Source organism: Erpetoichthys calabaricus, chromosome 12, assembly GCF_900747795.2.
Source record: "Erpetoichthys calabaricus chromosome 12, fErpCal1.3, whole genome shotgun sequence".
Classification (NCBI taxonomy): domain Eukaryota; kingdom Metazoa; phylum Chordata; class Cladistia; order Polypteriformes; family Polypteridae; genus Erpetoichthys; species Erpetoichthys calabaricus.
The window spans coordinates 125162777-125177002 of NC_041405.2; the positions used below are offsets into that span (position 1 = coordinate 125162777).

Below are 14226 nucleotides of genomic sequence, written 5' to 3' on the forward strand. Positions count from 1 at the left end.
TAAAAAACAAGGAATTATTATAAAAAATCAAAAACATAGTCAGATCTCAGATCATGGCAGGTTCAGAGGGAGAAAGAAAGACTGATATTACAACCCAAGCTGACAAAATTAAACCACCTCAGTGTGAGCTAATGGAAGCCACAGAAGGGTTGTTTTGGAGGTATACATTCTTCCATTAAAAAACAGAAAGTCATGAAATATTACTAATCAAATATCTTCTTATATAATACGCTACCGTGGCTGTTCGTTTGTCTGTCCAGGGCTTTAAATCACCTGTACCTCGCAAACCGTTTGACCTAATGACCTGAAATTTGGTACACATATACAGTGGAACCTCGGTTCACGGCCATAATTCGTTTCAAACCTCGGGTTGTAAACCGATTTGGTCGTGAACCGAAGCAATTTCCCCCATAGAATTGTATGTAAATACAATTAATCCATTCCAGACCGTACAAACTGTATATAAATATATTTTTTAAAGATTTTTAAGCACAAGTATAGTTAATTACACCATAGAATAAACAGTGTAATAGTAAACTAATGTAAAAACATTGAATAACACTGACACAGACACCCAGGCTCCCTGTTCAGCTGCACGCGCGGGCTCTCTCTCTCTCTCAGCAGCACGCGAGCCCTCTCTCTCTGTAACATTGCAGCAGTTCGCGCTATAGCCTTACAATCCGATCGCTGTATAAACACTTTTTTTTAAATGAGTTTTAAGCACAGGGGGAAAAAAGGAACATTTGAACAAATCCGAACTTTATTTAAAAGCCAACCAAGACAGTAACATTGCAGGAGTTCACGCTAATAGCGTTACAACCCGATCGCTGTAAACACTCTTTTTAAATGAGTTTTAAGCACAGGGAAAAAAATTAACATTTGAAAAAAGAGAAAAGTAACATTGCAACACTTTCTTCTCATGACACTTCACTTGCTTAGAAGCCATGGTTAACTGCAAAAGCACACGAAATACTGTAGAGCACAAAGAGTTAACAGGTAAAGCACGCACGTCTGACTGAGAACAATGAACAGGGATAGGCTGAACACGTGCTTAAATACAGTAATCGGTGCGTACGAACCGGAAGGGAAATGAAATAGAGCACAAAGAGTTCACAGTGAAAGCATGCATGCACGTGCAAGCATGCACGTCTGACCGAGAACAATGCAACACGTGTGGAAATCATCAGCGCGCACAAACCGAAAGGGAAACTGGCTTGTTCGTATACCGAGTGTGTGGTCGTGAACCGAGGCAAAAGTTTGGCGAACTTTTTGGTCGTAAACCGAGTTGTACATGTACCGAGAAGTTCGTGAACCGAGGTTCCACTGTACTGTGTGACGTCTACTATCCAGTTTCGGGGCAATGATCGACCTCCAAGGTCAAAGGTCAACCCAGGAAGGTCAGGGTAAAAAGTAAAATGACCTGTAGCCTGAAATTTGGTACACTTATACTGCGCTGAAACTCTGCACTACAGCTTTCTATTTAAAGCGAAGAGTTTTGGAATTATTACTCTTTTAATTTTTATTTTATTTTACTGTAGAATCAACTCTCGGCAACGTTCTCGTCACTACCACCTTCGCCGTCACTTCTCCTACCGCTTCACATCTTAAATCATTGTACACATATATGGCCAACGAAGGTCAAGGGTCAATGGAGTATGGTCAAGTCAAGTGTATTCACTGCACGTTATCGTGCAGTGCGCCATTACTGTCTAGTATATAGATATTATTTGTCATCTACTGCTATGCCCCATTCAAATCTGATTCCCACCTTGAGCTCATTGTTCCTTCCTGTCCCTCAACTCTGAGTTTGCATTAAGCAGGTTTGAGAATGTTATGCCATGCAGTTCAGGTATTTAGAAAGAATTCAGACCCCAATATGTCCTGCACACTTTATTGAGTTGTAGATTGCATTTTAAATGGATAGATTTGCCATTAATCTACATTCAATAACCCATATTGACAAAAGTGAAAACAAGTTTTCAGAAGGTTTTGCAAATTCATTTAATAAAAGCATCCTCAATAGCACTACTAAGTTGTAAGCCTAGATCCCAACATCCACTAAGAAGTTTTTCTTTCTTTCTAAAATGTATGAGGTGAGTGTCATGCTCTAAACCCAAACATTTTGACAGTAAAAGTTATGTCATTTCTACAGACCACCAAGCAAATGATGGCCCCTGTGACTTGTGCTGTGGGCCACATGTGTTGTGTGGCCCAAATAATGGAGCTGAAAATTCAATTTCTGTTTTCTATTTACTTATCAATGAACTGTATATTATTATATCTGGTTAAATACAGTCAGTTGCCTACTGTTTTCTTGAATTTGGCTCACATTCATATAATACTGCTGTTGTGAGATTTCTTTGTATTTGTTTTTTTGCAAAGCAGCATTTATTGTTTTATTGTTCTTTTTTCAGAAAAAGGATTCTGCTCCACTTTCAAAGAAAGCCAATAACACTTACAACATTGTTGGGACAACCTATGCCATCAATATTGCTAAAGATCCTGGCTTATCTACAATTTCTAAGAGTGCAGCAGCTCCAGTGAAGATACAACGAATTGAGGAAAAGTCTCCAGAAAGCAAGAAAACCTACAACAGTGTTAGCAAAGTTGACAAAATGTCTCGTATTGTATTCCCTGTCCTTTTTGCAATTTTTAACCTGGTTTATTGGGCAACATATGTTAACAGAGAACCGATAATTAAGGGTTCAAGTCCCCAAAAATAAAAATAAAAACTTTCAAAAGCAGCTAGATTTTCAAGGCCAAGTGTTGTCAAAAATCCTTTTATTTCTTTATACCGCTAAACTGTTTATTAGAGTTATATACAAATTTTTCTTTATTCTCTACAGGAAATATAATCCTTTCACAAATTACTGTGATGATTAGAAAGCAAAAATTGACAAGAGTAAAGTGGCAGCTTTTTTTCTGTGTGTTTTAAAAATACAAATAAGGTAGGTCAAGATCTGTGAAGTTATCCCAGAATAATACAAAGAATTTTTACTTCTCTCTAGGCAGCAATGAAGCGTTTTAGTATACAGTAATCTGATATTTAATATTTGAAAGTGCCAATTAAGGGATGTGCTTACTGACATATTTAAACAGTGCCATATACCAGCATATATTGCATCGCAAAACACTGCTGCTGTTATTTCATGCCTCAAAAATAAATGCAGTGCTCGACAACACTCAGTAATTGTTGGTGTAATGTTTTGTGAATTGGTCTCTTGGATTTGCATTTTATTCAAATCCTATAACGGTAAACAGCTAAGAAAATGCAGAAAAACAGTGTTATACTAATCATATAATCCAAATTTTTTGGTTGGTCATATAATAAAAAATGTTAACTTTTAAGTGCAGCATTGGCTGATACTGTGGAGTTTATTAACATAATTTCATTCACATAGTCTGAGTAATGCATGGCCATGCAATGTGAAGAGCTATTTAATTGAATGAAAGGCCTCTCGACTCTTAACTTCAGTTAAGTCCTGTTTATTGGATAGTATACATATTATATATTTATTTCCATCTTGGAGTAACCAGGCAGGAACCAACTCTGGAAAGGGAGCTAATCTATCGCAATTGTCTACTACATATACTCACACAAGACTGTACATTTACTTAGAAGACAACACTTTAGGGAAGCCAATAAAACTAACATGTGAGTCTTTATGATCTCAAAGGCATCCCGAATGACTGGAAAAAATGCCTGAAATACAATGAGAATGTGTAAACTTCAAACGTTCAGTGGCTGGCCTGTGAATTTAAATTCAGTGCCCTGGAGCAAGCCAGTGACCAAAAGTACTGCCACACAGATGTGTATGTTTGTAAACATACACATGGAGAGGTACATAATATGCATTACCTTGGAAAAGTGTTTAGATCCCAAAAAAAATGCTTGATTGTAATTATTTAAAGTCTTTTGTCTCCGACATTTTTAATATTAAGTAAAATTAGAACCAATTTTTTAAGTGTTATTTATAATCCCAAATCATTTGAAAATGTTGAATGCTCTTACAAGGCACTGCATAATAGAAAATGTATTTGTATACAGTAAATATATTGGCAGCTCTACAGCATATGTTCTGTCTGCACTGTATATTATATATGCCTGGCAGTGTTGGGGATAACATGTTAAAAGTAACACATGTTATATAGTCACATTACTTTTTAAAGTAATGAGTAACGTAACCAAATACTGAACTTCTTTTCTTCAAGTAAAAATACATGCATTACTTAAAAAAGTAATATGTATTAATGCGTTACTATGAAAGATTATTCCTGCCAATCCAAAATTGCGATTTATTTTGCAAAAATATTGCCTTATTTCGCCAAGATGTTGCCTGCCACTGTGAAAGTAACATCATGCACAGTTGCGATCCAGCTATCTGGTTAAGCATGTGAGTAGCGTTCAATCAAGTGAGAAGAACTGTACAAAAGTTTTCTTTTTGATTAACTATTTAGAGAATGAAAGGAGACTTCAGAAAGACAAAATGAGAGGAGATTAGCACTGTCCCACTCTCTTCCACCCAGATTTGAATAAACGTTATACGTAAGTATACATTTAATTCTGCATGTGCTGAGGGGTCGGTTTAGGGTCACAGTGAGCATCACAGCATCGCTGGGTGTAAAGCATGAAGCCGGTGGGCTTTAGCAGTTGGAAGACTCGATCAAAGTGCTCTCCTAGTGCTGTGTCTGTGCCCCTCCTGCACTGCTTTTAATAGCTGCCTTCTCCGTGGATAAAGACACGTATAGGACACCTTCTTAGTCCGGGCCAAGGGGCGCTACAGTATTTATAAAATATAAGAAAGGGATCAAATTTGGTTGTGTTTCTGGTCAATTCCATGAAAGTCCATTGGTTTAGGATTTAATAACAAATGCTGGCCAGTCAAATGTGCTGCTTTTTATATACCAAAAAGAAGAAAAAGTAACCTAAAAGTAACGCACTGTTTGTGACACATTACATTTAATTATAAGTAACTATGTAACATATTCAGTTACTGTTTTGTAAGAAGATAAGTAATGTAACGAAGTTACTTTTAAAAGTAATGTTCCCCAATACTGATGCCTATCTATATACAGTAGATCCATGCGTTAACACATACAGTATATATAAGAGTAAATCTGCAAAATACTTGACAAATTCCAATTTTGCATTTCCTTGAACTTAAGAAGTCTGACAAACAAGAGGAGACAATTCAGTCCATAAAGCTCCTTTGCTAATTTGTTGAAAGCAAACATTTCTGTGAATATTGCTAATACACATTGAACAAAAGGGATGCTTCATGCTACTTTATGCCATAATTCGTGTTAAAATATCATTGACATATTTTATGTCTCCACACATTTGAGCAATAGGCGTTAAGAAAATGACGAGTCACATAAACAGCAGAAATATACAAAAGGCCCTGCATTTATTTGCTAGAGTGAAGAGCAGTGAGATATTACAGTTTGCATCTAAAATGAGGCTGAATCCTCTCACTCTCCAAAATGACTAATATGGGCTTTGGTGGCTTCATTTTTATTACATGAAGGCACACGTCCCTTGCACTTTCATTGCATTTCTATAGTAGTTAAATCTTAAGATATATTTTATCTTTTCTGCTAAAGGAAGGTCTGATGGAAAATTATTTATTTTTAAGTAATTGCTTTATAATGTATTTAATTCACTTACCCAAAGTAAAAAAATATATATAATTATGCTTCTGATCAGCCAAAAGAGACTCTAAAATGTAATAAACTGATTTCAGTTACAAATGCATCTGTTGATATTATGCTGCATAATTTCTTCTTTAAAATATCAACAAACTAGCAAGCATAGTTCTTTGTTCTGAACAAAGCGTGAGGCCAAATCTACCCTGTTACAGCGCTTTAGGATGATTTATGTATTTGAATTCTTTCACCAGAAAATAGTTTTGCTGTCAATTAATCTAAGGAGATTTAGAATTCAAAGTTTGCCTTATCAAGATTACAGTTCTTAGTCATTGCCTGAAACAGTGTGATTAAAATTGTAAGTATTTGAACTTGAAACTTGAAAAAAAAATCTCTTTAATGGACAACACTTGACCTTATTTATTTTTTAATACGGATAAGAAAACTGTGATTCTTTTTTTATTATTGTGCCTGTTTGTTGTAAGATCTATGGCTTTATTCTTTGTTTGCTTGCATGTATAATGAAAGAATTCACAAAGGTGTGTTTCTAAGAATACTTTGGCATCTTTTAAATGGTTGAGCTTATTCTGCAGTGAGTTCCAGTAAACTTTTAAAAGTAAAAAAAGAAGAGAATATCAGGGGAATAACTGAACAATGCTGGGCCTCTGCTCACTCATCCAACAGGATTTACTGGTAAAGTATGTTCTAAACACAGCCCTCTGGACACTGCAGTTTCCAAACTTATACAGAAATCTCAATCAAAAGCAAAAATCTGTATAGTATTTTATTTTCATAAATTCTTGAGAATAAGAGGGCAGTGATCCCCTGGGTGATAACTGAGTTAGAAGGAGTGCTCCATTAAAGGCTGATGTCTCCTTGTGTAAGTGTGGTTCAGATATAAATCCAATTTTTTTAGCACCATAGCCTTTAATCTGTAAAACAAACCAAATTTATCGGCAGTACGTGTCACAGTGTGAGAGTAACAATCTTGATAAATGAAGCTGGGATGCCTTCAGGTGTTGTATAACCAATGAAATTCTAATTTTAATTAGGAAATAACTGAGTGACAATCGAAAGTGAAGAATGCATTAAGCTTATCATTCAAATCCTGAGTAAAACTGGAGTTTCAGTCAAAAATGTAAAGCCGAGAGCAACGTTCATTGTGAAACATTGGAGAAAACACATTCTGCTTTTTCAGATTTAGCTATAAGCAAATTTTTACTGGACTGGTCTGCTCAAAGAAGCCTTTAGGAGGCACAGATTTAACAATGATGGCAAAACTGAACATTTTGGTTGAACGAGCTGAAGTTATCCACGTGAAAACACTGCAAGGAGAATACAATTTCTTGTTTCTGGTTTACAAATTCACCTTGTCATAAACTCCTTGCTTAAATAAGCTTCTCGTTTCTCTTTTATTCCTCAGTTTAATTTAATTAAGCTTTTAGCTTCTTGGTCACCAAAGTAGCTTCCTTTCCTGTGCAGTTAGATTTTGGCCTCAGTCCTTCATGTCTTGTCTTCCAGTCACTTCTATTATTATTGTAAATATTGTATGACAAATTCATATTTTACCTTTAAATTGTAGCCATTGTTAGGGTAACAGGGGAGCTGAGAGTCTATCTTGGCAGAACTGAACACAAGTGAGGAGACCACCCTGAACAGATTGTTACCATGTACTGTTAGGACGTATTCACAGACACCCACACTCGGACATACTGAGGCAATTCAGTATCTTCAATTAACCTAAAGAAGTGGATGCCATACCAGAAACCCCACCTAGACACAGGGGAGGCACTTCTTTAAAATATGCCCACCATTTGTTAACTCGTACAGTTTAGAACTCGTTTAAGAACGGAAGGGCAGTGGAGTGAAGCAGCCAATGATAATTTTATAGAAGGCATTTCATTAAGAGCACATGCTTTACAAACACAGAAGAAAGAATGTGCAAACCTTTTATGATTTTTAGAATATGGGCAAAAACTACGTTGTTCTTCATCTTGTTTATAAAGCAGGGTAAGCAAAGACCAAGAGCCAAAGTATATCTTTTTATGTCTTCAGAAGAAACACACCTGCGATTTTAATGAAAGGCAAAGGGTCGCCTTAAATGTTGTTTTTTTGGATGTGTTTGTTGGCAAGATGCATTTGCAACCATATTGCGAACATTTATAGAGCAGCAGGTTAATGCATGACAATCCCTCACACTTTTAAACTTGTAAATATCAGGCTAGATTATTATTCTCCATTCTACTTTAAAAAAGCACATTTCATACTTCCAATCTATAAGTATTCTGGCAAGCTTTAAAGACTTGGATTGACACCAACCTGAAGTCAAAATATTGTGTTGGAGGTTTCCATTTTTATAGCAGACTAGCTGAACTACCCAGCATTTCCCATGTGGAAAAGAAAGTGTTTTTTTTTTTTTAAATATAATTAAAAAACACACAACTTTAAAAATAAAAATAAATTAACAAACAATGAAGACTCACTAATATGCTTGTCATGCAGTCTTGTATGTATGTTATCATCCAGAAACAACAGGTGTGCGGTGGTGCTCAAACATAAAGAATACTGGCAGTCACCTCCAGTTCGCCCTCTGGTGGTCGTTCCAAGTGTCAACTGGATGATAAAATGCATACAAGACCGCTAAGATCACCCCCCACCCTACCCAGAAGGGGCTGGGTTAGGGTTGAATTCACCCTACAGAATTTTTAGTCGACCAATGAGAAACATGTGTACCAAGTTTCATGAAAATCACTCAAGCCGTTCAGAAGTGATGCTGGAACATACATACACACACACACACACACATTGACTTTTATATATACAGATTCAACAATGCATAAAAAAACTTTTTAACCCCAAACAAACAAAGAAGAGTGTCGTTAATAATTATAATGTACCACAGCCTCCTGCTCTGTTAATAAAGTACTTCCCCAGCTGATAAAACTGACCTTACAGAAGCATGCAAACACTGGGACAGAGATTTACTCCCTCCAGCAGGGCAGTTAGAGCAAAGCGATGATATTCAGTTACTGATTATTTGTTTTCAAGCAGTCAACCAATTACCTGTTTATTTGGATTTGAATGATTACTTAAATCCATCGGCCAAGACGATTTGCAGCAGAGTCAGATACAAGGTGCAAGTGTGGCGTGTAATTATGATCTATTGGTTATGCATCAGTGAAGATGTCATTGTTCTCTCTAACTATATTCTTGTTTATCATATTAGTTATCACATATCACACAGATACTTTATAAAATTGATAAACAGCCCAGAAGCATCACATTTGGGTACTGACTTTCCTTGGTATGGCTGCCCACTTCCTTTGACTTTTTAAAATCCGTGACTATGTCATGCCCACTCTTATTAAATCTGTCACTCATTCGCCAAATCAGGCAGCCAATCATAATGTTCTATTCCCTCCCATGTGACTCGAGGGAAGGTTTTATTTATTTATTAGAAAAAAAATGCAAGACTCCATTCAAGTAGCAGCTAATACAATTTGATCAGCACAGCCACGGTGCGTTTCCCTGCATACCCCAGTAAGCGTTCCTCACCAGGAGCCCAGTTTTACATTAGGAGGCTAATTGCTGACCCCAACTTTTACATGTATGCTCATAATGACTTTTTTTGTTGCATAAAATTGTTTTCTCTCTCTCTCTGGTATGGCCCAGATGTTTAGTTTATTGATCGTATAGCTTTGTTGCACATGTTTATATATAATCTGCAATGCAGATCTAACATGATGCGTAAATATAGGAATAAAATAAAATGCAAAGACATTTACCTTCACTGTGCTAGAGTCGATAGAGTTTGGTGCCTAATATCAGAATTATGTTGGTCTCTGAGCTAGATCAATCTCAATTTAAGACAATCATGTTGTTAGTGAAAAATGATCCTCTAAACATTTTTACATAATTCATTTCTATTTCACTTTCTTGTGTCACGTAAAAACTGAAACTTAAATTAAAAGTAAAACTTTTAAAATGCATCTAAATTAAAATCCATTGAAAAATCCCAGTTAAAAATATGTTCTGCAATTCATTAAATAGCAATGTTTTTATTCTGGATTTTAAAACCTTCAGTGTCAGTGCTAGAACTGTAGAACCTCACGTTTCTGTAATTTTGTAGGCTTTGTCTTCTAAACTTACACAACAGGATAGAAATAGTTATTACCAGATGCATTACCAAATACATTTTTTGATTCAACAGCATGTATCACGTCATAAGCTTTCAAATAAGACCAAGATCAGGGTTTTAGGCCCAGTGCTATGCGAGTAATTATGTGACAGATGGACACAACCCTTAGCATTTTATATAGATACTAGGTGTGCTACCTGCCTGAGATGGGTTGAAATCTAAGGCCTCAGCATTAACGTTTGCAGTGCACCATTTATTGGAATGTATTTTGTAATGCATGTTGTAATGAAATGCAGAGCATTTGTCATTCCAACAGATGGCCTATTATAAACATTTGCCTCAGGCGCTGACATCCAAGGTTCCATCCCCAATAAGGGCACGCAAAGGTGTGTACACCTGATGAGCCCCAATTAGGGCAAAACAAGTGTCGTGTACTCTTTGTATTATTTGGCAGGTACTGTGTCACATTTGTAGTAATAAAATGCTTTTACTACAAATGTTTGTGATGCACCATCTGTTGCAATGACAAATGTACTGCATAGGTCTCTGTTATATGCCATTTTGGTAGGGGATTTGTAAGAGCAGTATTAATATGTGTGATGCACCATTGGTTGGAATGACAAATGAAATGCATTTTATTACTACAAATGTTTGTTATTTTCCATCTGTTGGAGTGACAGAAACACGGCAACTGGATGGACCCACAGATACACAGACATACTGCATATCCTTTTATCAAGGTGAATATATATATATATATATATTTTTTTTTTTTTACAGTTGTGAGCAAAGATGGATAAAGTGACTCACTAATGGTCACACTGTGAGTCAGTGTAGCCTCAGGCTGCACTTTGCCCAAAATGTTATTTATATGTTACATTCACTGTCAAGTCCATCTCAAGGAGCTTTATAGGTCCACTAGAATGAAGGGATTCTTTTTCAGTCAGGACTGATCCAGTAACCTTCGGCCACTCTCCCTGCCAACCCCATTTCATAAACATTTATGTGCGTGCATGCAATGTTGCATCATATGATACTCATTAATTTATTACAACTGACATCTGTTTTAAATGTCCAGTAGCGTTACACAATCCATATCTTACAAATGATACTCACAGCTCTATTAAATAATACACTTAAGGATGAAATTAAATTAAACACATTAATCAAGCTCTTCTAAGCAGTCATTACAAATTAACAGTATCACTGGACACAATCTGCTAAAATGTATTGCTTTGTTCTCAACAGCGGATGATCCAAAAACACATTTCTTGTTATGTCTGATTCAGTGCCCCACTAATTGTAATATTTTTATGCCGTAATAACATCCATGCTAAATTGTGCCAAAAGTCCACAGCAGAGTCTTATTCACCAGTCTTACAGTCCTGATCATTGTTATTAACTGTGACTAAGGACCGATAAAGAAGGTAATAAAGATTCATGATTCTTGTGTTTCTTCATTCAAGTGTTTTGTTGGTTATTGTTTAGTTGTAACTATAACAACAAAGGATACGATTACAAAGTATCTAAAATACATATGTGATGTCAGCCACTATTTCAAAGTGTATTTCCCAAAATGCAGTTCATTGTTGGTTAAATGATCATGGACTACACAGCTGTTTATTAACGCAGGACCTAATTTTTGCATTTCTCAATGTGAAGTTTTCATTTCAATTTAAAAGGCATGCGTTGCATTTGCAACTTTGGTCTAACAGTGACATGTCATAGTTCTGATATTCGCAATGTAAGTCTAGAATATATTGAAAACGCATTTAAATATCTAAATAAAACCAGTTGGGTCCAAATATATCATTCCATATCATGGCACAGTTTAAGGTTTATTTTATGTCAGCTACATAATTTTAACTTCTGTCTAAGGCCATAAGTTTTAAAACCATGCTATATTATGAGAAAGTGTCAGGTTTCCTCTATGCATACAGTATTAAAAATGCAAAAATGTTCTTGTGAATAAAGTGGTTTACTTGAGGAGGTGATTCAGAAACAAAGTACTGGTAAATAAGAGGATATTCTTGTTTGTTTTTTGAATATAAATGATAGGGCCTTTATAACAGAGTTAGCGGCCCTCTCATTGTGCTCTTCACAGCCGGTGTTGTTTAAAGTCAGGTAACCTCTAGCATGCTTGATGACATAAGATGTTCATAGCCTTATTATACTGGGATTATTTAAAAACATAAAGAAATTAACTCATGTTATCCAGCATATTCAGTATTGCTTGATTTTATAAACAATCCACATGTACTTGTTTTTTCTGTAATTTTTGGTTGTGTTGTTGTGTTCAGTTCTAATGTTGCAGTCACAATGTCTTAATAGTAAAAAATGATTTATTAACCTTTCTATCTGTTATATTTGTTAGATAATGAATGTAAACATTGTGTACATTCGATTGTTTTTATCATGTTAACTGTTTTGAATTTTCACTGTACTTTCAATAAAATTAATAAAAATTACCAAGCAAGTGTGTTTTAATAAGCAATACTGTTTTAATTTTCTTCTTGCAGCCACACTGAATCTGAGTTTAATGAATGCAAGATTCATTATGGAAAGCACAAAGCAAACAATATTATTTGGAAATGTTTTGCAGCTTGACATCAAAATTTTTCAACGTATTGATTGATATTTTATTTAATGATTCAAAGTTGGCAGTTTAAAAAGTCTAGACAAATCCTGATTTGGGTATTATTTCCGTGGATTCAGAAAGTATTCAGACCCTCTCACTTTCTGCACATTTTATTGTTTTAGAAGTTTAATTTTAAATGAATAAATTTGCTATTTTTGCCCATCAGTCTAAATTCAATAACCCATAATAACAAAGTGAAAAGAAAAAGGTTTGCAAGTTTATTAAAAATCAACTTATCTCAAATTCTGTGCTTTGTAGAAACCCCTTTGGCAGCAATAACAGCTTCAAGTCTTCTTGGGTAAGTCTCTACCAGAGTTGCATTTGGGCACTTGTTCCCAAATTTCCTGGCAGATCCCCTCCAGCTCCATTAGATTGGTTGGGAAGCATCTGTAAACTGCCATCTTCAGGTCCCTTCACAGATGTTCTATGGAGTTTAAGTTTAGACTCAAAGCCACTCCACCATTGTCCTAGCTGTATTCTTCGGGTCATTGTCGTACTAAAAGTTGAACGATTTCCACAGTCTGGTTGCATGCACTCTGGAGCAAGTTTTCTTTAAAAGGACATCTCTGCATTTGTCTAAAATCCACCTTCCCTCAATTCTGACCAGTCTTCCTATGTCTGCTGAGAAGTAACCCTGACCATGATGCTTCCACCACCATGATTCACAACAGAGATTTTATTAGGCAGGTGATGAACAGAGTTTGGTCCATGACAGAAATAGTGCTTGGAGTTCTGCCTAAGGACTGTCTCATTAAAACAAAGAATCTTTTTCTTCTTTCTCTCGGATTCCAAATGGGCTGTCATATGCCATTTACTTAAGAGTGGCTTGCATCTAGCCACTCTACCATAAATGCCTGATTGATGGAGTGCTGCTGACAAATTCTCCCATCTCAGCAGACTCCTTTAAAGTGGTCATTGGGTCCAAGGCCCATCTTTCCCTGTTACTCAGTTTGGCCAGACTCGAGGGAGAGTCCTGGTGCTTCTCAAAGCCTTAAAAATGCATTTATCCCCTTGCCCTGATCTACGCCTCATCACAATTTCATTGTGGACATCTACAGAGAGTTCCTTGGACTTCATAGCTTTGTTTTTGTCTTGACATACTGTGAGAATTGTGGGACCTTACATACCTTTCTAAATGATGTTCAATCAATTCATTTTGCCACAGGTAGACTCTAATCCAGTTCTAGACACATCTCAAGGAGAATTACAGCAGACAGGATGCACCTGTGCACAGTTTGGAGGAATACGTACATGAATGAGAGATTTCAGTTTTAGATTTTTAATAAATTTGTAAACCTTTCTGAAAACATTTTTTCCCTTTGTCATTATGGATTACTGAGTGCAGATTGATGGACACAGATTGGAAATTTATTGTGTTATAGGTTTCATTTTTAATTGATAAATTGAGCAGAAAATTAAGGGGTCTGAGTCATACCACTCTTCTCCAAAGATTATCTTTGATTGGCATTACCCACACTCCACTAGATTGGTTCAGATCCTACCTCTCAGGCCACACTCAGTTCATTCAGCTTAAAACTTTCACATCCAAACCCACCACTGTTACTTCAGGTAACAGCCCTGGGGCCTCTTCTTTTTATTATTTACCTTCTTCCCCTTGGCAATATCTTTCGTAAATATAACATTAATTTTCACTGTTATGCTGATGACACCCAGCTCAACCTTGCTAGTAAACCCACCTCTTCTTTTCCACCATCTTCGCTTATTGACTGCATTGATGAAATTAAATTCTGGTTTTCTTCAAATTTTCTTAAAATAAACAGTGACAAAACTGAGGTTCTCTTTA

At 36.0% G+C, this 14226-nt stretch overlaps 1 protein-coding gene across 1 annotated transcript in view; it reads left to right on the forward strand.

Moving 5' to 3' along the window:
- The window catches only part of gabra3 (gamma-aminobutyric acid type A receptor subunit alpha3), a 534464-nt gene extending 522186 nt beyond the window's left edge, over window positions 1-12278 (forward strand). Inside the window, exon 10 of the mRNA XM_028816097.2 lies at window positions 2415-12278. Coding sequence (XP_028671930.1) covers window positions 2415-2723 — 309 coding nt within the window. The 3' untranslated portion in view covers window positions 2724-12278. The remainder of the gene's footprint in view (window positions 1-2414) is intronic.
- The last annotated feature ends 1948 nt before the right edge of the window (window positions 12279-14226 follow it).